A 21,896-nucleotide genomic window follows, 5' to 3' on the forward strand; every position below is an offset into this window, starting at 1 on the left:
TGGCACAGTGACGCTCTTACAGACACCTGAGTGCAGAAAGGAAAGCAGGACTCCAGCTTTACAAAATAAAGTGTTTGTTTATTATGAAATTAGAGATGGAGGCCCCTCCCCTTCCTCCCTCTTCCCCTTCCCCAGCTGCCTCCCTCTTTCCTTCCCATCCCTCCCCCTGGGGCCTGGGAAGCACACAAGACAATGCCCAGAGCTAGGATGCCCAGGGCCAGCTGACAGCTGGGCAGAGCTCCAGGGAGGCGGCCACGTTGGGGGCTGGAGCTCTTGCCCCGGGAGGTGGGCTGGCTCCCTCTCTCTGCCGGAGGCCAGTGGAGCCAGGATGAGGCCATGAGTGATGGATGGAACCATGCGGGCAGGTCTGCAATGACAGGACAGCCCGAGTGAGGGGTGGGGCGTGAGCGAGGGCTTTGGGCCACCCCTGTGTTCCACATAGTCTAGGGACACTGACCTGGGGCAGAACATCCCCTGCAGGAGGGTGGGCAGCAGTGGCTGGAAGTTTCTCTTGTTTCTAGGATGGACAACGGAAGAAACCAAAAAGCCAGTCACAGGGACCCACAGAGAATGCGAGCAGATGTGGGCAGGAGACAGACAGAGAACATGTGTGCGGGCACGGGAGACAGACAGAGCCGTGAGTGACAGATTTAGAACGGGGGAGACCAAAACAGAGCCACAAGAAAGTGGAATCACAGTGAGAGAATGGAGAGATTCAGAGTCTGAGCCGCACAACACAGACCCAGACAGGGAGAGTGTCAGAGACAGAGACAGATATCCCTGGAGAGAGACGAACAGAAGACTCAGGACGAGGGAGATAAGGAGGAGGTTGCCCTGGGGAATGGGGAGGAGGGACACGGGGATCGGGGAGGCCTGGGGACCTCTGGGCTGCTGCCGCCTGCCTGGACCCCGGGGGCTCACTCAGAGGGCCTGTGCGGCCACCGTGCCGCGGCGGGCAGGGCCAGGCCGGCTCTCAGGGGGCCGGGGGCTCCTTGGCCCCGTAGAGCTCGGCCAGGGTGCGGAAGAGCGGCCCCCAGTCGTCCAGCGGCTCAGCGGGGCCCGGGGCGCCGCCGACCTCGCTGCTGGAGCCCAGGGAGCTGAGGGAGCCGCAGGAGGAGCCCCGGCCCTCGTAGCCGTACACCTGCACCGAGTCGTAGGGTGGGACGCTGGGGTCGTCGTCTGCCCCGCGCAGCCGCAGCGCCAGCAGCTGCGCCACGTCGGCGGGGCCGGGGGGCCGGGGCTGGCGCGGCGCCCTGGCCCAGGGCAGCACATCTCGGCGCGCGGGCGGGCCGGGAGCCGGCGGGGCGGCCCCGTCGGGGTTTTGCAGGGCGCTGATGTCGAAGGCCTCCGTGTCCTCCTCGCCGCCGCCCTCGTCGTCGTAGGTGATGATGTTCTCACGCACGTCCTCCTCCTCCAGCACCATCAGGGCTTCCTGCTTCTGGCGTCGCAGGGCCACGAAGAGCACCACCAGGGCTGGGGGAGAGACGCACACGGGCTGCTGAGTCAGCAGGGCCAGGCATGGGGCAGCCTGGTTCCAATCAGAACGGCCTAGGGGTGGCAAGCCCTGGGTTTGACATCTGGCAAAGCTCGTTTGAATCCCGACTTCAACCCTTCACTCGCTGTGTGACCATGGAAAGTTGCTTAACTTCTCTGAACCTCTTTTGCCCTTAGATTGCTTGTGTAGAGAAGAGGGAAAACTTATTTACCCCTCAGCGTTGTTGAAAGGATGAAATACCAAGTGCTGTGCCCAACGCCACATGGGGCCCAGAGTCAGGGCTCAATAAACAGTTTTTATGGCTCATGACTGTCATTAGATTGACAGGCCAGGGATATGAGGCCAGAGCTTTTGTCTCGGACGCATGAGGCAGTGGGAAAATCCAGGCATGAGGGTTCCTTCAAGACCTAGGATGGATTTCCCTATGTCCAGTGTATTCGTTCCTCTCCACACACCCTGCAGGCCTGGACCCCACATTTATGTCCCACTGTGGCCTGACTCACCAAGCAGGGTGCCCACACAGGTGATGATGGCGAGCAGGGCCCCGGTGCTGAGCCCAGCAGGTGAGAGCTGAGCCTCGGGCCGGCAGGAGGCCACGGAGCCATCGGGCCGGCAGCGGCACACGCTGACAGTTACTGTGGCAGTGCTGCTCAGTGCCGGCTGCCCCCAGTCCCACAGTTCTATGGGGACCACGTAGGGGGCCTGGCGGGGCGGGGCGGGGCGAGAGGACAGCAGCAGGCTGGCAGAGCCATCTGTGGGAGAGGAAGGTGTTGGGTCACCTCCTGGGACACGTTCCCAGTAAGGTCGGTGCAGCCCATGGAGACAGCTTTCTGTGGGGAAGGTCTGCAAAGAGCAAAACCACATCCACCCTGTGTTGTTGTTTTTTTTGTCCCACTGCGTGTGCGGCTTACAGGATCTCAGTTCCCCAACCAGGGATTGAACCCAGGCCACGGCAGTGAAAGCCCAGAATCCTAACCACTAGGCCACCAGGGAACTCCCCAAACCACATCCACCTTCTGTTGGGTGGAGGGCCCAGGTAGGCAGGCAGGGCCGAGGGTGGTAGAGGAGAGGAGGGAAGCAGGCATGGGCACGGTTGTAGGAGGCTACCCACCTCGGTTGTCCCGTACAGTGAAGTTGGCATCGGGGTCCAGAGGACCTTGGAGGGAGATACGGCTATTGTTGCCGACTTCATCTCTGTCCAGGGCCCTGATGACCTGAATCAGCTGGGAGGAAGAAAAGAAGCCTTGTATGGAGTGGACAGCTGGAGAGGTCTTGAGTTCCCAACCCCGCTGCCTCAGCGGCTCACCTGGCCGGGGGCTGCAGATTCACACACAAAGGTGTCGTAGGGCTCAGCCAGCTGGGGAGCATTGTCATTCTCATCCAGGGTCTGGATGGCCACTTGCACCCGGGAGGCCTGTGCGGAGCTGTCTGAAGCCAGAACACAAACACATACACCCCATGCAAGCACACACATCACAGTTACACACAACACACGGGGTGTGTGGGCATGGATGCCACACGTAGCACATAGCATGCATGTGGGACACATGAGATAATGCATGCAATATGCAAGTAGCAAACAATGTTGTGAAATGAATGGAACAAGTGCATACAACAGCCATGTGGTACCCAAGATATGTGCAATACATATACCATATACACTCAACAGGAGTGTAGCACCCATAACATACATACACAATAACCCACATGCAGGGTACACGTGCCATAAAGGAAAGGTAGACAGAGGATGCATACCAGATGCACACAGACAGTAGCCATGAAAGATACAAACACATTCATAGAGCCATTTGATGTACACTCAGTGTTTTAAAACAAATGCAACATACATGAAGTGAATGTTCGATATATACAGTGAATGTAGTATCACGACCCCCAGGATGCAGAGAATGCATTTTCATGCACAAAACCGGTGGATGGACACACACACACACGCACACACACACACACACACAAACACACCATCAGAGGTCTGGGAGGCTGTGGTGTAGCAGTGAGTATCACTTAGAGTTGACCTTGGGGAGGGAGGAGCTACGTGATACTCAGGGGCAGAGCCACGCCAGCCTGGGTACCACAGCCAGACACAGGCCCCCTCGTCATGAGGTGGCTCCCACCATTACCCTGCCTTGCTTCTCACTGCCAGTGGCATCCAAGAGAAAATGGAAATTGTGCATCCCTGCCTGCCCCAGTGTTCACCTCCTCTAGGCTAAACCTCTTGGTTCCTTTAATCTTTTCCCCGAGTTGAGGGAGAGCTGGCTGGCTCTTGGGAAGGTGCTGAGCTGACAGCCTGGGCAGAGGAGCAGACTGCCTGGCTAAAGGGTCTGGGATACCCTGAGATGGGACGGGGCTGGGGGCCATTCCTTCGCTGCAGTTAAGGCCCAGGGCCTGCTAGTCCATACTGGGATTTCTAGGGGTGGGGAGCAGGATTTGGCAGGAGATGAGAAGACTCTGAGGGGAATACACACACACACACACACACACACACACACGCAGGGCTACGTATACACAGGCAGCCACAAACACACTACATATACCACAAATACACACAGAGATGTTCACACGGACAGACACGCACGCACTGCCACACAGCTGCATGGTCATAAACATAAGCCTATCTACATACAATTCAACACGTATGAGAGGCAGTATAGCAGAGGAGGTAACAGCTGAGATTCTGCAGCCTGACTGGAACTGAGGCCCCACCACTTAACGTCTGCGTGACCTTGGGAAGTTACTTAACTTCTCTTTGCCCGAGTTTCCTCCCTTTAAAATGGGGGAAAAATCGTACCTTCTTCATAAAGCTGTGGTGATGATTAAATGAATTAATCCATATTTGGTACTTAGAACAGTGTCTGATACACAATAAGTAGTAAATTATTACTATCTGTCCACAAACACTCACGCACACAAAACAATATATACAAACAGCTGCTTGTATCTATCACTATACACATCCGATTACACATATGCACAAATAATATAAATACAACTCTATACACTCAACTACATATACATATATGCAGCTATAGACGTATACTCACAAACATATGGGTATGTATGTATATGTATTTTCCACACGTATGGAATCATACACACGTAAGTACACACCCACGTGTACACACACACATAGCTCTTCACTGACATGTACAAGTACGTATGCACACAGTGACAACTCCCCTAAACAGGACACAGACGGCAAACGTAGGAGACCCTGAGGCATGAGCTGGCGTGGTGAGGAGAACTTCACAGAAGGGAGGGAGGTCTAAGGCTGAACCACACTACTGGTGACCGGTGACTGACGTGGGCAGTGCATGGAGTTGGTCCCTCTCCCCACCCTTGAGGGCTCCCGGCAGGGCTTCCCAGAGAGGGGCTCCTGGCACCACCTCCCCACCCCAGCCCCGGTCAGCTCGCAGAAGAGGGGCCCAGCCCCTCCCTGACGCCCCTTCAGCCTGAAGCAGAGAGTGGGCCAGGCAGGGTCTCCCAGGGTGCAGGAAGCTATTCAAGGTTAGGTTTATTTCCGGGTCGGGGAAAGTCAGGTATGGGAGCCAACGGAAGGTGAGGGGAAATGCTCAGGCAGACCCACTGTGCCCAGCCCAGCCAGGAGACCAGAAGGCCTGCCTGGTGGTGATGATGCAGGCTGGGGACCCAGTGGCTGTACGCTGGGTGAGGGTGGGATGGCACTAGCTGCCCTCCCCCACCCCCATACGTCCCCAGGGACGGCCCCTCTGCTGGGAGGCTGCTGCCTCCTCCCGGGTCTCCCGGGGGCCCAGGACTCCTCACCGACTTCTGTGGCCAGCACTGTGAGGTTGTGCCAGACACGAGCCTCGCGGTCCAGGGGCACTGCCGTGCGGATGGTACCGTCTTCAGGCTCGATGGAGAAGCAGCCCTCCGGGTCCGAGTTGGGGAGGATGGAGTATCTGGGGAGATGGAGCGGGGCTGGGGGCTGATCTGCGGCGGGGCCAGAGCTTGCAGCTACCCCTCCCTCCCTCTGTTCACCTTGCTGGGCCCCATGGCTCAGCTGGGCAGAGGGCCTGAGCTGGCCAGAGACGCGCACCCAGAGCCATAGTTCACGTTAGGGTCCCCTCAAAAGACAAATATCCCCGGGGAGTCATCAACATTAAACACCTGTCCTAACATGCCGGGGACTGGGTTTCAGGGGCGTGCAGAGAGACAGAGGCGACGTCGGGTAAACACTGCCTGTCTCTCCGACTTCTGGGGCTCTGTTCTGGGGACCAGGGACCCAAGTTCTAGCCCTGCTCTGTCTCAGGCCAGCTGTGTGACCTCGGGCAAATCTTTTAACCTGTTTCCTCAACTACAAAATGGGAATGACTCCCTCAGTGCTATGACAGGGATGCTGGCTGGGGCGGTAGAAAGAGTGGGTCTTCTTGGGGCCGACAAGTCCGGATTTGAATCCCAGCACTGCTACTTACTGACTGTGCGACCTTGAGCAAAGTACTCAACCGCTCAGGGCCAAGCCTCTAAAGCAGGGGTCCCCAAACCCCGGGCTGCAGACCAGTACTGGTCCATGGCCTGTTAGGAGCTGAGCCGCACCGCTTGCGTTACCACCTGAACCATTCCCAACGCCCCCCCACCCCCCTCCGTCCGTGGAAAAATTATCTTGCACAAAACCGGTCCCTGCTGCCGAGGTTGGGGACCGCAGCTCTAAAGCAACCGGAGCTGATACGGTTACTACCCTTATCTACTATCCGACTCTCACAGGTTGTTGGGAGAAGGAAATGTTATCAAGTGGGTAAAATGTGAAGCGCTGAGCCAGTGATCAATAGCCATGGCCATCAATTGATCCATCGCACTCATCAGATGAGATTCCATCTGCTCGCACTGCCACTGGGAGGCGCTACTATCATCCACCCAGAGGGATGGGTGGAGAGTGTGGGAGGGGTTAGCAAGGTCCTCTAGCCCTGCCCTGGGCCCAGGCCTGCAGCGAGGGAGACTTCTGCCAGGAGGTGAGCGTGATTTGCAGTAAAGGGGGCACATCCTCGGGCGGGAATAGCCTGCTGCTGGGCCCTGGCCCTGAGCCCGCCTGCACCCCAGCTCACCTGATTGGGCTGGCCCGGGAGTCCAGGTCAGCGGCGGACACCTGGCCCACCAGGGTCCCGGGAGACTTGTTCTCGGGGACTGCCAGGATGTAGGCAGCCTGGGTGAAAGCGGGTGGTTCTGGGGCGTCCTGCACAGCCACGCGCACTGAGGCCACGTCCTTGAAGGGCCCTCGCCGCAGGTAGGCTGGGTCGATGAGCGTGTTGGTCGCCTCCACACGGAAGGAGTAGGAGCGACGGGTCTCGAAGTCTAGGGGCTGTGGTGAGGGGGATGGAGTGACTGAGGCAGGGGGGAACCCGGGAGGTGGGCACCAGAGGGGCAGTGGCCTCGGTGGTCGGGGTGGGGTGGGGCATGGGTTACTCGGTCAGAACTCTAGGTCTGCCCCCAGTTCCATCACAGACTTGCTCTGTGCAAAGTCCTGAGCCAGTCACTCCCCCGTTCTGGGCCTTAGGCCCTCATCTGAAAGATGAGGACATGACCGTAATCTCTAAGCTCCAACACAGGGATCCCGACCGAGCCTGTTCTAGCCCAGTTAGAAGCGTGTCCCGTGGGGCAGGAGGCAGGTGTGAGTGGGTCCGCAGCGCTAGCAGACGGGAGGCTAACCTTGCGGACAGTGAGGAGGCCATCTCGACCCCGGGCGTCTGTGCTGATGCTGAAGGCCTCGGACCCCTCCCCATCCAGGATGCTGTATGCCATGAGGGCGTTGTCCCCCAGGTCTGGGTCCTGGGCCCGCAGCCGGCCCACCAGGGTGCCCGGCCCAGCGGTCTCCACCACGGAGAACTGGTACAGGCCTTGGAGTGGATGGAGGGAGACGTTCTGAGAGAGGTCCCCGGCCCTCCTCCCTCCCCCAGCACGTCCTTCTCCCAGGCCTGGCTGGGGGAGGGGTGGGGGAGGCTTCTCCCGAGGCTGTAGGGCTGGGGGTGGTCAAAGGGCGGCTCAGGCTGGGCACTTGTCCCTTACTCTGAGGGAACTTGGGGGGATTGTCGTTGACATCGCTGAGGGTGACCGTCACCGTAGTGCTGCCCGACAGCCCCCCCATGTGGCCGCCCATGTCCTTGGCCTGAATCACCACCAAGAACTCCTCCTGTGTCTCGCGGTCCATGTTGGGGATGGCGGTCCGCACCACCCCTATAGGGGGAGAGACGATGAGTCAGGGGGTGCCTGTCGCCACGGCCGCCCTACCCGCCTCCCAAGCTCTATCCTCACCAGTCTGGGGGTCCACAGAGAAGAAAGGCAGTCCATCCAGCACAGTGTACACCAGCTTGGCGCTGTTCCCGTAGCTGGGGTCATCAGCATCGTGAGCAGTCACCTGGATCACTGATGTCCCTGTGGGGGACCCCGGCACCCCGCTCAGCCGGGGCAGAGCCAAGTGGGGAAGAAGGGTAGATGGGCGGGACCCAGACCTGAGCGGGGCTGCATTGCAGGAGGTGGGTTCTGGGGCAGAAGGCAGTGGGGGAAGGAGAGGTGAGGGCACTCTAGGAGATGGGATCCGGGATGTCCAGACCTGGGGTACTCACCGACATTGGACATCTCGGGCACTGTGGCATGGTAGGGCCCAAGGGGAAAGATGGGTGGATTGTCGTTGATGTCTTGCACCTTGATAATGAACTCCGATGGGGGCTCCAGGGGTCGGTTGGAGGCTCGGTCCACAGCTTGGGCCAGTAGAACGTACTGTGCCTTCTCCTCCCGGTCCAGGCTCTTGGTGACATGGATATTGCCTGTGGCCTCGTCAATCACAAATACAGTGCCTGCCCCCTCTCCGGTCAGCAGGTACTTGGTGCGGCCCTCACCCCTGTCCACATCTGAGTGCAGCTGTAGGGATCGGGGAAACATGGCAGCGGGTTCCAAGCACACGGACAGAAAGTTAGAATGTAAATCTAGGATTGGGTGGAGTGGTGGGTGTCCTGAGGGACCAAGGTCATTGCAGAAGTGATGAAGTTGCAGGGCAGGGCCTTGAGGGTCAGGGTAGACATAGGAGGGGTTGATCCTTACCTTGCCAATAAGGACAGGCTCTGGTCCGGCATATTCCTCAATGACAAAGAACTGGTTCCACACCCAGCTCCGTCGGGTCCGAAGCCGTGCTGGTCCTGGGGTCCCCCGGGACCCTGCCCAAGCCCGGGCTGGGGCTGCCAGGCGCCCCATGCAGCTCCAGCCACCCAGCCAGGCCAGCAGGAGCCTCACCAGGCCCCACATGTTTGGGCTCAGCCAGGGCTCTCTTCACTGCTCCCGGGTGCTGAGGCATGAGCTGGCTGGGGCAGAGGGGCAGATGCTTTGGGGCTGCCCCATGGATCCACACCTGCAGGATGGGCAGCTGTTTACGGTTAAGGAAACCCTTAAACCTCCCCTCCTCAAAGTTAGATGCGGAAGATCACACCTCCAAGGAACCAGACGCCCCACTGCCCAGAACCCAGACTAAGACAGAAAGCAGACAGTCTGATCTTTTCCTCCACCCAGGCTCTGCCCGTATTCACCTCCAGCCCTCCAAGATGATAAATCTCTGGCCACTCAACTCTGAGTAGAGAAGCTTGGGACGAAAATAGGCGAGGGGATGCTGGGAGGGCTTGGAACCCCAAAGTGGCCCCTCTGCTCCCAGGGTGGGCACGCAGCTTGGGGCTGGAGGAGGTGGGGGCTACCAGGGAAAGGGTTTAAAATCCAGGGATTGGGATTCATGGAGGTGTGGTCTCAGGGTGCCTAGGTCAGGCCGAGATGACAAGCAGGGCAGCCTCAGACAGGGCTGAGAGCCTGTGAAACTCTGTCCTCCACAGGAACTCCGCCTCTCCAGAACCTGCCCCCGGCACACAGCTAGCTGAAGTCCTTGAAGGGGGACTGGGCTCCAGAGGCAGAGTGGGGGGCCAGAGCTGAAAGAAGAGGGGTGGTAGAGGCCGAAGACTGGGGAGGGGGAGCAGAGGCAGACCCAGAGGCTAGAGACACAGTGTGATTAAGGGTGAGACCAAGACTCAGGGACTGTCAGAGACAGAGACAGAATGGCAGCAAGAGACAGGAGGAAAGAGATCAAAGGAGGTAGCCTGGGTGCCTGAAAGGCAGAGAGGAGTCACGGGTGCCAGGCTTGAGAATGGGTGGAAGAGGGGGCAGAGGGGCTTTCAGTACGTGTGATGACCAGGAAGGGGCAGCTTTAGCTGCCGGGGTCAGACCAGGCCGCCCCGGTGCGGAACTTCATTCTGGGAGAAGGGGCAGCCAGGAGGGGCTGTGGGAAGGAAGCTAGAGGACCCTTCCCACCACTGTCTCCTCCCTCTCCTCCAAGGGGCAGCCCTCAGGTGGCTGTGGCCGCGCCCCTCCTCCCCTAGAGCAGACATACACCTGACAGTCCTTTCCTTCCCGAGGGAAGAGGGAAGCCGGGGGCCAGAGAGGGAGCCGGGACGAAGAGAAGGAAGGCGACAGAGGACTGGGAAACAGGATAGCGGGAGCGGAAGGGAAGAGGAGAGCAGAGGGAAGGAACGGGGAAGGAAAGCGGGAAAAAGAAAAGACAGGAGAGCAGAGAAAGGTGGAGGAAGAAAAAGGCAAAGAGGAAGAGGAGATGGAGCAAGACAGGGCAAGAGGGAGAGAGAAGGGTTGGGGAGCCAGGGAAGGGGCAGAAAAGGCAAACAGGCAGAGAGAAGGCAGGATGAAGAGAAATCGAGGGAGAGGAAGATGGGAAAAAGAGGGAGAGAGGTGTGAGGGAAGAAGGGAAAGCGGTAGAGCGCGGGAGAAGGGAGCCGGCAGTGGGCTCCCAGTCGCGGAGCGCACCGCTCACCGCTCTGAAGACACCCGCAGGCTGCGGGCCCCCTGCTGCCCCTCCGAGGATTCCCAACCGCGGGCTCCAGGGCAGGCGCCCTTACCTGGCAGTGCCAAGGGGCCCAGCCCGGTGGGGAGCGCCCCCACCCGCCCCCGTCGCCGGGTCCCGGGGGCGCAGCCCCCAGCCGATCGGAGCGGGCGCAGCGGCTCCGCTGCAGGTCTGAGCAGCCCCGGCTAGAACAAGGGAGCGAGACGGAGGGGGCGGGGGAAGGAGGCTCCGCCTGCGGAGGAGCAAGGCGCCTCCGCGCCGCGCGGGAGGGCCCAGCCTCCGACCCTCCCCGGCCAGCCCTGGCCGCGCAGCGGGGGGCGGGGGCGGTGCCTGCTGCCCGCCCCCTCGGCTCTGCCGGGCGCATACAGATGCAGTGCCCCTCGCGGGCCGGGCCCGCAACGCCTGGAGGGCCACTCGGGCGGGAGGGCTTCCAGGCCACGGCGCCAGGCCGTTTCCGAAGAGCTAGCGGAGAAGGCGCACCCGGGAGCGCGAAGCGGCCCGCACGCCCCCCGCAGCTGGGCGAAGGGCGAGCGCACGGTGAGCAGGGGAATCTGGAGCCCACTGCGGAGGCCCGGCTCGCCGCCGCCGGACCAGCCTTGGGGGCTGCTGTGGACCCCGGCCATGAGGCGGCGGCACTTTGGGAACCTGTGCAGGGAAGGGTAGCGGGCCGGCTGGGGGCCTTAAGCACAGCAGAAAGGTCCAGGGAGTCCGCGGTCTGGGCCCAGGGAACAAACAGGTCAGGGACCGAGGCGACGTCGGCGGGAGGGCACGGAGCCTTTTTGGGAAGCTCATTTACAGGAGCCTACTGAGCGAGCGGCTGCCGCCCCCTGGTGGCAGTTATGGGCGGCACCTTGAAGGTGGTGAGCAGGTGACCAAATGCCTCTAGCACAGCACCAGGACACCCCTCTTCCCAGGGCGTCCTCCCCTGGGCCCTCCAGCGAGGAAGATCCACAGCTGTGTGTGGCCAGAGCCGAGGCAGGGATGGAGGGAGGGTGGGAAGTCCCTGCTCCAGGAAGCAGCAGCCTAAGTGTATGGAATGCAAGCAATGCTGGCTGCACTGCATGCTGCAGCCTCCCCTTCAACATGGCTCTCACCCAGGCCCTGCCCAAGGAAAGCCACTCAATCACACTAGTTAAAACTAAGTCAGATTTTTATTATTTTCCATAGACCACATCATTTAATAATAAAAAAAATAAAAATAAAAATTGAACAAAAGGAAAAGGTGGATATAAAGTGGAACCGGTGGGCAGGAGGCATGGGCTGCAGGACCAAAGAGACTGGGAACTGCAGGGGCCCTGGGACTCAGGAGGAGATGCTGATTCAGCTCATAGGTGACCCAGTCCTGGCCCCGGCTGTTCCCGAAAGGGGGGTGCAAGTACCAAAGGAGGTGGTGAGCAAGATGGAGGAAAAACGAGAGAGAGGTTTGGGGCTCCTGGCTGTTCCCCAGCTCTGGGCCAACCACCTCCCTCCCTAACATAGCTCCTCCCTCTCACAGACTTAATGGGAAATGAGAGGGAGGAGAGGGCTAAGTCCCAAGAGACAGATTACGGGGGTAGGGTGGGAAGATGCCCACTGCTCCATTTGGTATGTGGGGACAGGTGGCAGCCAGACTTCAGCACTGGGCAAATGGTATGAAAGACCCCTGGTTCCAGGGTGGTGGAGATTGTACCTATCCCTCTGTGGCCTTGAACCCCCCCTGGGGCAGGGTGGCCGATGCCTGCAGCTCTCCCTAGTGTTCTCCCGGTTAGCGGCTAGCGGCTAGCGGCGCCCACCCCGGTCCCGCACAGGCGTGCTCCGACTCCGGCTCCTGCTGTGGCGCTTGGTGTCTCTGCGGTCCCTCTCCCTGCCTCGTTCCCGGTCCCTGTCCCTCTCCCGATCTCGATCTCCCCTGTCCCGCTCCCTGTCCCTCTCTCTCTCCCTGTCCCTCTCCCGGCTGTGCTCTCGCCGCTTCTCTCGCTCCAGCTGTCGGGTCCGTTCCCGCTCCGCCTCCTTCTCCCGCTCCTTCTGCTCTTCTTCTTCTTGCTCCTTTCGCCGCTTCTCCCGCTCCTTGGCCCGTTCAGCACGCTCTGCCTCCTTCTGAACAATCTGTAGCAGGCAGGGAAGGCAGAGAACAGGTACCTCAGCCCTGCTCACATGAGTCTCACCTGGTCTCCCTGCACCTGGACCCTGTACTCTTAGCTCGGGACCACTGTCAGCCTTGTTGTTATGCAGGAAGGGGGAGGGCCTCAGCAGTCACATCTGTCCTCGTCTCAGAGCCCCAAGCCCTCCTCCCAGTCTTCATCTTTTATGCCCACGACAGGTAGTGGCACCATCCATGCCTGGCCTCTGGTATTTCCTAAGCTAACTAGATGTGAACAAATCTCTATTCTCTCTAGTGGAGTAGCATAAGCCTACAATTCCCAAAAGGCCCATCACAAAGAAACATAGATTTAAAAAGCTAAAACCCCTAGAAATTAGAAAGAGAAACGGCTGAGTTTATTAAATACAGATTTCTCAGCTAACTAAAATGAACTTCCAAGAAGCACGGCTGGCACCACCAGCTTCCTGGGACACAGAGTTCTGATCTTGTGTCTACCTCTATCCTTTTGGGTCTGGCTTCTCTATGGCCCACTCAATCAACTGGGTCTTAAAACTGCCTCTTTCTGTGATGCTTAGCTTCTGCCTTATTATTCTAAGCCAATACCTGGGCCTAGTCACTCTCGCAGTCACATGACTCTCCCCTTGCTCACTCCCAAGCCTTGATGCAGCTTGGCAGGTGGGTCCTCCTGAGCTTGAGAGTGCCCCTCAAGGCAGGAAGGCATGCGCTCACCTGGCTGTCAGTCAGTGGGAGCCAATAGATGCAGGGAGCTGCCTTGGTCTTACGGAAAAGGTCGTCCAGCAGCTTGGCAGGTGGTTCCTCCTGAGCTTTCTCTGAGGTGGAAGAAAGTGAGTCAGACTTGATGCATATGACTCTGTGCCCCGTCCCATCTGGGTCCCTTTCCCACCTACTACTGAGTATGTGTGCCCCCCATAGCTAAGTACCTTTTTTCTCACTCTTCTTTTCTTTAGACTTTGCGCGTTCCTTGCGGCGGCGGTCACGGGACCGTGATCGGGAACGGGGCCCTTCTCGAACTTTGTCCCGATCCCATTCACGCTCTGATCGCGTTCGCTCCCGCCGCTCCATCTCCCGTTCCCGCTCTGCCCACTGTTCCCGCACCGCCCGCTCCTGCTCCCGCTGCTCTGCCCTGGGGTGCTGTGGTGGCTGGGCTGGGGGCGGGGGCGGGGGGTGCAGCGGCCGTGGTACCCCCTGCTCCTCTGTCTTAGTTTCAGAGGGACGGTCCACCAAGAGGCCTCGGTGATAATCCAGCTGCGGGTAGAGGAGGGACAAGGATAGTCAGGATGAAGATGACATCACTCCCACCGAAGGAGCCCAGGTCCCAGTGAACAGACTTTGGAGCCCCATGGTTCAACTAAAGGAACCGAAGAGGAGGGAAAAGGAATCTCAGTGACTGCAGGTTTGGCCGGGATCTCAGCTGGAATCTAGCGGATAACAGCCTCCCCTGCCCCTACCCGCCTCCTTCCTTTCCCTTGGTTTCTTACCTCATCTTGCTCAGCATAGTCAGCACAGAGGAATTTGGGGTTGGACTGGGGCCATTTGACCCCATGTAGAGCTGTGCGGGTGGCAACTGCTTCCTCTACTGTCGAGTACTGACAGAGGGAGGGAGAGGGCAGAGGGTCATAACAGGCCTTCAACCCTTCCCACTTGCCACAATGCCCTCAAATCTGCCCACGATGGTCACAAAAGGAAATACAGGCCAAAACCTAGAGAATCAGCTTCTTCCCCTCACCGTTACAAAGCAGTGAGATTTGATCTTGTCAATCCAGAAAGCCTCTTCTACCAGAGTTCCTGTACGTCCCAACAATTCCTTCAGTTGGCCTAAAGTGAAGGGACGAACCTGCCAATGAAAATGAAATTTCAGGGTCTTAAAGAAGGCAAGAACTATACTCATGTAACTAGTCTGAAGATTTCCCACACCACTGTCACAGGAGTACAGCTTCCAAGTCTGGGTGAGGCCAGAGAGGTTAGGAACCCTCCATCAGGAATGTGAGAAGAGTGGTAACACTGTCTGAGACATCATGGGCCAGGCTCTCTACAAATTCTCAAGACAACCCTGCAGGGTGATACTTTTTTCTCCCCATTTTTCAGATGAGACAGGTTGTGAGGTTAAATAACTCACTCAATGAGTGAGTAACCAGCAGATCCAGGAGTTGAACCTAAGAAACATGAGTCCAAAGCTCAGACTCTAAACCAAGCTGCACTGTGGGAAAAAAATGACTTACCAAATTGGAGATGTGGACGATGTTACTGATCTTGCCCCGGGGTGGGGAGGGCACTTGAGCAGTCCGGACTGGGTCATCAATTGTAATGGAAACTCCCGACTTCTGCTGGCTAATGGAACGTCGAGTTAAGGTATCTCCTAAAGTCACTATCAAATAGAGCACAAGAATGACTTTCAGCAGGGAGCAATGCTGGCTCTTTCACCTCCAGCAGGACTTTAAAATTCCCTACCAGTAGTCACTGTTCCATCTAAATGTCTGAGCACCTGCACTGTGCAACGTACGGTCCAGGCTGATCTCATTATGGAGATGCAAAAATTAAACAGAATCAAACCTAGCCCTCAAGCAGCTTGATAATTAGGAGAAGACACGTGTAAAATACTAGAACACAAGGCAGAAAACATTAAATGCTTTAAAAGAGGTCCAAATAAAGTGCTCTGGGAATTCAGGGGGCCGCATGTTTCACTCATAATGCTGCACCTACCTTTCTTTACTTCATGCTCCACAGGTGGGGGCAAAGCCACCTCTACTGAGACCTGGGGAGGTACAGGGGCTTCTGCTTCAGGCTCCTTCTCTTCTTCCTCCTCTTCCCTCTGCCCATTCTCCTGGCCCTCGGAAGGCACCACCTGTAAGGTTATCAGAAAACAGACGGATTCCTCTTCTTTTTTTTTTTTTTAAATTTATTTATTTATTATTTATTTATTTGGCTGTCCCGGGTCTTAGTTGCGGCATGTGGGATCTAGTTCCCTGACCAGGGATCAAACCCACGCCCCCTGCATTGGGAGTGTGGAGTCTTAGCCACTGGACCACCAGGGAAGTCCCTACAGAGGGATTCTTAAACACCAAACAGGTACATTCTTTTCAGTTTCTGGTTTCTCGGGGAGAGATGGTGGTAAGTCAACCTAACATGCTTCTTCCACTAGGGAGGAGATTTCATTATTAGGTTCACCTCCACCAGATCCTGGGATTTGTAGTGCCTCAACTCTGCCATGAGGAAAACTAAGGCAGGAATTGGCAAATTTTTTCTGTAGAGGGCAAGATATTAAACATTTTAGACTCTGTGGGCCATATGGTTGCATTACTCAACTCTGATATTATAGCACTTAAGCAGCCAGAGACAAGAGTAAATGAACTGGGCTTCCCTGGCGGCGCAGTGGTTAAGAATCCGCCTGCCAATGCCGGGGACACGTGTTCGAGCCCTGGTCTGGGGGATCCCACAGCCGCAGAGCAACTAAGCCCGTGCGCCCCAACTACTGAGCCCATGTGCCACAACTACTGAAGCCCGTGCGCCTAGAGCCCGTGCTCTGCAGCAAGAGAAGCTGCCGCAATGAGAAAGAAGCCCGCGTACCACAACGAAGACCCAACGCAGCCAAAAATAAACAAACGAAAAAAAGAGTAAATGAACTGGGGTGGCTGTGTTCTTACAGAACTTTATTACAGGCTACAGGTTAGATCTGGTAGCCTGCTGACCCCTACCCTACAAGGGCCAACTAACACAACCCTCTGCACAGATGGCAGACTTCCCTTCTAGGACTCTGCCTTAGCTCCTCACTCAGTTGCCCACTCTGCATCCATGGTCCCCTCCCCCAAAGTGGGGTGCAGGAGCCTTACCTGAGTGACGGTCCGGCATATTTTCAGCCCCTTGTCATGGGTCCCATCGTCACCATTACGCTCTGTCTCATCCTCAGAGATTCGGGAGTCGTCAGCATGAAGATCCACAACAGCCTCCTGCCCCGCCAGGGGTTTGATGTCGGGGATGAGGCTCTGGGACACAGATACCCCCCACCCCGTTACACTGGGCCCATGTCTACTCCCACGTCATGTCTCATCCTCCCTTCCCCGGCCCCTCCCACCTCACCTTGAGTGATTCGGTGGTGATACTGATGGAGGGTTTCTTCTGTGTGGTGGCTGTGCTGGCTCCCCAACGCCGCTTCCGACTAGGCTGGCCCCCCTCTGTGTCACTGTTTCCAGCTGGCACCCCCTTGGTAGCTGCTGTCCCCAAGAAATAGGACCCCACAGTTAGATGCTCTCAGGCCCTCTGCTGGTTCACACCACAACACCCACAGAGAGCCTTCGAATGGAATTTTAGAAAAAGGTTAACTTAAGGAAACCATATTTGGGGACTTGGGAAACCATGCTTCAGAGTAAACAATAAAAGGCCTGGAGCCACTTCCTGAAAGATGAAAACTACTGATCTCTGAAGGCAACAAGGGAGAGCTAACTAGGCTGGTAAGCAATTTAAACTTTTAGTGGTAGAAAAGTCTAACGTACTGGGGAAGACAGATTGAGGACGACATGGGAATGAGAAAAACAAGACTACGTGATACTAAAATCCAAGTTAATTTAATTTTAGATCATGATGTGACCTGGTCATGCTTTAGGTTATTTTCACACTACAGATTGATATATTTAAGTCATAAAGACCTATTACACTTTTGTCAACTTGGAGTTCCTCATTGGGAAAATGTTAAAGATGTTACTGTTTGAGGTGTGGGCACTCTCATTTTCTCAGATGCTCTCTTAGAATAAAGCATAAACTGGTAAGCATTTTATAGGAATCCCTCAAACCCACTCCTCACTCTGAGAGTTCAGACATCTGAAATAATAAAAGCAGGAGGACTAGGTAAGAAATGGTAAGACATCTCACGGTGTATCTCATTAGGGTTAAGAAAGAAGTGTGACTGGGGAAAAATAACAAGGATTGTTTGTGAAGTTCTGAATTTTAAAATGAAACACTACCTACGCCAGAAAGATGTAGATTTGCTGGGTGGAGGTGGTGGGATGGCAGGGGGTGACGCAAGAATGCCGCTGACAGAGAATGGGAATCTACTTCTCTATCAACTCTGATTTTTATGGTATTCCAGACCTGTATCAGGGATTTGGGGCTAGACTTACAGACAACGGAGATCTTCCTCTTGAATGATTTGGGCAGCGAGCTCTGTATAGAGAAGAAAAGGGGAAAAAAGAGAAAGAGACACACCCCACAGAGAGGGGGGAAAGAGGTTAGATGGGGCAGTCTTAGCATAGGCTCCAAAGACACAGAGAGAGAGAGACACAGAGACAGACAGAGACCAAAACAGAAGCGGCAAACGGCAAAAACGAAGCAGAATCAATGCAAGTTAGAGAAAAAAATAAAACCAAACATCACAGCAGGGAAAAGTCATCTAGTCCATACCACACCTATGTATTAGCTTAACCAGAAATAAGCTGGAAGAATTTCAGTAGCCTCCCAGCCCTTTAAAAGCATTGGTCATGCCCTCTTCCACTGTCTCTACTGGTCGAGAGGATGCCAAGCCCAACAAGCTATGTCCAGAGCTGGGTCATCTAGTCCTTCTAAGGTCTTCCTTGCTAACTCGAGGAAAACACGAGGAAACAAGGAAAACCAACTTTGGGATGGGACTTTTGACAGCATAACCCTTCTCTTCTTCTCAATGCCCAGCCTGACATCGGCTCTGAGTAGCTTGGACAGCAGGCTGTTAAGACTGCCCGGACGCCCACCACACTGTGGAAAACGGCAGCACCAGACTCACTGGAGATGAGCCTCCTGAGCCAACTGCCAGCAGAAAGAATTGAAAGGTGTCTTTGGTAAAGACAAGTTTTTATGCAGGGCAGACAGTCCCTAGGGAGTTTCAGACTTTCTGACCACTGTACAGGGCTCTAGCAGAGCCTTTCTGTTTCTTCTCCAAACAGGGCTTATGCCTTAGGGGCTCTGCCAAGGACCAAAAACTTCCAAACTTGCTTTTGAGCAAGTTTCTGCCCCAAACACTCAGTGGGAGAAAGACTGTGGACAGAGCAAAAAGAGGAAGAGAGAGCAAAAAAGGGAATAGAGCATTTTAGATTTAAGTGCTTATTTCTGGAAAAACTAAGACCTACCACCCTTCTAAAGGGTAGGGCAGGAACCCTCTTGATGAAATCCCTTTTCCCCATCCACCCCCCAGCCCCGTTTGTGTCGTCTAACCAAGTCTCCTTGGTCTCCGTTAAGGGCCAGCCTGACCCCTAGCCAGGCCGCTCTCGATGGGTAAGTTAGTGAGAAAAAAAAAAAGTCTTAATTAAAACAGGAAAAACATGAACCAAATAAATAAACAAATCCAATAAAGAAATCAGAAAAAAAGATAAAGAAAAAAATTAAAATAAAAGATTAAAAAAAGAGGAGAAAGAAGAAAATAAAGAGGAAAATAAACTAGGAATATGACAAATGTTCCAGGTACCATCTCACACCTGGGATCTTCAGTTCAGCCAATCGCACCTCACTGTGTACTGTATCTAGTCAACCGCCGGTCCAATCAGAATGAGCCCTCCCTGCTAGGCGCTGTGCAATTGGTGGGGGGTTGGGTTGGCAAAAAAGGTGGGCGCACGGCGTGGTGGTCAGCACGGCACTGCCAGAGTCCTCCCAGGGGCGCAGGGGGGGCGGGAGGGAAACGTGTGGGGGGACGCTGCCCAGTTTCCATGATGTCAGACAGTTCAACTGGTGGTGGCCAGGCTCAGCGAGGGGTACAGGGGGAAAGGGGGCAGAGACATCAGTCCCAGCCCTGTAGGGGCATCATCTTGCAGTCCCTGATGAGATGGCCTGTAAGTAGCAGAAATGGTCCTGGCCTTTTATCGTGAGAGGCAGGACCCTATGTCCATCAGTGGCAAGCTGCAGCAACACCACCACCCGATACTTGGAATCCAGGTGATGACTCCAGAGTCCCTTTCTCCTCTGCCTGTAACTGGGGAGGGGGTCCTCTCACCGAGTGGGATCATGGAGCCTCTGTTGAAGGCAGCCTGGGGGTAGTAGGTGGGTAGCCCCAGGACCTGGCACACATTCAGCAGCAAGGTCAGAATACTTTTCTTCCGAGTGGTGTGTGGCATCTCCTCAGGGACTCCAGCTGAGACAGCGGTTCCAGTCAGGTGGGTGGATGAGCCCCTGCCTCCAGGGATGGAGGAGAAGTTGGAGCAACCAACATATGCTGCCCTTCACCATGGACAACAGGGACCAAAGGAAAGTCCATCTGATGAGCAAGTGGTGATACATGGCTGGGCTGTCATCAGCCTTAAATCTCTGGGCTCAGACCCTAGACTTCTCTGCAGGGTTCCTAGTCGTCACAGCTTAAGCCGAGAGCCCCACTCAGTATTTTACAGCATGGCACTGTGATCACAAACATTGACTCTTTAGGAGGTCTTGGTGCCCTAGATGGGGATCCCAACAGTCTGTAGCAAATAAGGCAACCCAGAGTCCTCAAAAGGGCAAGGGCGTGTGGGCAGGCGCCCCAGCACTGACACAAGCTCTTCTTGGGGTGTCCCAAAGAGGGAGATGATGCAAGTCCACCCCTTTCCAAATGCTTTTTGCTTTCTCAATACAAGTCTCTCCAGAACAGTGCTCTTCTTGGCCCCCTGATGTAAGCAAGGCAGGGAGGCAAAAGGGGGCCCATCACAGGATCCCATACACATGCCCCCCTCTGGCCAAGACACCTGGATAGCAGACTCGGCTGACTGGGCAGCTCAGGAGCAGCGGGTGGGTCCAGAGGAAGAGGCGGCATCAGCGATTGGCCAGTTGGGCAGGGTTATATTTTACGGGCGGATTACCGTACATGAGGTACTTGGACAAAGTTTTACGGGGAAGAAGGACCTTGTAATAAATAATATTCTGCACATCAAATCACGTTCACCGGCCCCCACCCCCGCAACACACACCAAAGAAAGGCTACACACACAACAGTCCCTCCCACCCTATTACCCTACTCCCAAACCCAGCTAATTCTTGCTCTAATTACTTTAAGAGCCAAGAAGACTTCGCTGGCTCTGATGGGGGGAGCCCCCTGAATTGGGTTCAGGACACAAGATAAGATATATGCCAAAAAAGTAAGTAAAGAGGTCACAAAAATGGGGAAGGGGCCTTTGGGATGACCCCAGGGGCTGGCTTCTAAGTAGCTACGTCTCTGCAGTGAGACCACTAGGGGGCAGATGAGGAACAAAAATTCCTCAGCATGGTGGTCAGCTGAGAACCACCATGGCCCACTAGATGGCGCTGATCGCCAACACACTTTTAAAAAGGAGGGAAAGCTAGAGGGGTTACAACAGGGAGAAGCTAGAAAAGGTAGCCGGTAAAGCTGAGCCTGGGTCTTAAAGGGCCATTAACTGACTTTCCCGCTGGTTACAAACTTCCCCACCTGCACTACTTCCCCAACAAGGCAAGGCAAATAAAGGAGCCCTGTTCCCATCACAAGGGGTCTCCCTTGCTAAACCAGCGAATTCTCCCTTGGCCCTATCCTGATCCAAGTCTTTGCCTAGTCCCTTCTTTAAGCTATCCCACTGTGTACGAGGGATCACCAGAGTGCTCTATTCTTTCCCCCAGGTCCACTCCTGCCCACCCACCCCAGCAGGTGGCTTGGATATTTACCTCTTTCTTCTCCTCCTCCTCAGCACTGCCCTCTGGGCGGTCATCATTGCTGACTTGGTCTGCAATAGGCATGGGGGGCTCTGGAACCTCATTTTCAGGTCTGTTTTCACTTGTGTCCATGGTCACTTCCTCCTTCTCCTCACTGTCAGTATGGGGAGAGGTTGGGAGGGAAGGGCAGGAAAGAACCAAGGGGAAGAGAGAGCAAGACGTTAGATTTTGGGTCAAGGAAACCCCCATGCCTCATCACTTGGGTGGGATTTGGGAGGGCTGCTTTTTAGATCAGACTAGAGACCTTGTCCCCCCAGGAAAACCAGGAAACGGTTTTCCTAGGGGAAAGAGCACAGATCACAGCAACCACATTCACTCACTGCCCAGATGGGATAAAGCTGTGATGTGTGGGGTCAGGGCTCCAATGTTCTTAGGTAATTCACCAGAGTACCCCTATATGAAGAGGAGAAACATCCCTCTCTGCAAAGTCCCTCAAAAGTAACTGTGATTTGCCCACAACCCCATGGCCTCCCTAGACCTGGGCCCAGACACCTTTATTTAACCAAACTGCGTGAGAAAGTAAGGGAAGCCCGATTGCTTAAAAAGAGGAGAAAGAACAGCCAGGGCTGTGGCAGATGAGCCCAACCTTGGGTTTAATCAACTGCTTAGTAAGTAAAAGCCTACTGACCCTCAGGGTCTGCAGACACCAGGAATGGAGAAATGGTGGGGGTGAGGGCTGCAGGGAGAGGAAGGCTGGTGAGGGTTCAAGCTTCAACAGGGACCCCCTCTAATCCAAAAGGAAAAACAAAAACTGCCAGACAAGAGTATGAAAGCTCAGAGAAGCACCAGGCCACTTTTACCTG

The 21,896-nt window shown here is 55.7% G+C and overlaps 2 protein-coding genes across 2 annotated transcripts; both read right to left on the bottom strand.

Moving 5' to 3' along the window:
• Positions 1–927: 927 nt before the first annotated feature.
• Positions 928–8,761, bottom strand: CDH24 (cadherin 24; the record flags this gene model as incomplete). Its single annotated transcript, XM_079728611.1, has 11 exons — positions 928–1,473; positions 1,999–2,247; positions 2,607–2,718; positions 2,802–2,923; positions 5,294–5,430; positions 6,571–6,824; positions 7,172–7,359; positions 7,529–7,696; positions 7,775–7,894; positions 8,086–8,380; positions 8,561–8,761. The coding sequence occupies 11 exons, from the start codon at positions 8,759–8,761 to the stop codon at positions 974–976; spliced, it is 2,346 nt and encodes a 781-aa protein (XP_079584737.1). The 3' UTR covers positions 928–973.
• A 2,726-nt stretch (positions 8,762–11,487) lies between these two features.
• On the bottom strand, positions 11,488–21,195 carry LOC307069984 (apoptotic chromatin condensation inducer in the nucleus-like). The gene is made up of 11 exons (XM_079728608.1): positions 21,046–21,195; positions 17,562–17,604; positions 16,525–16,658; positions 16,278–16,430; positions 15,151–15,292; positions 14,670–14,815; positions 14,177–14,284; positions 13,929–14,036; positions 13,371–13,695; positions 13,159–13,259; positions 11,488–12,434 (listed from the first exon to the last, which is right to left on the bottom strand). The coding sequence occupies exons 1-11, from the start codon at positions 21,163–21,165 to the stop codon at positions 12,108–12,110; spliced, it is 1,707 nt and encodes a 568-aa protein (XP_079584734.1). The 5' UTR covers positions 21,166–21,195; the 3' UTR covers positions 11,488–12,107.
• Between the last annotated feature and the right edge of the window lie 701 nt (positions 21,196–21,896).

The sequence above is a fragment of the Hyperoodon ampullatus genome, assembly GCF_949752795.1.
Source record: "Hyperoodon ampullatus genome assembly, contig: scaffold_695, whole genome shotgun sequence".
NCBI classification, from domain to species: domain Eukaryota; kingdom Metazoa; phylum Chordata; class Mammalia; order Artiodactyla; family Ziphiidae; genus Hyperoodon; species Hyperoodon ampullatus.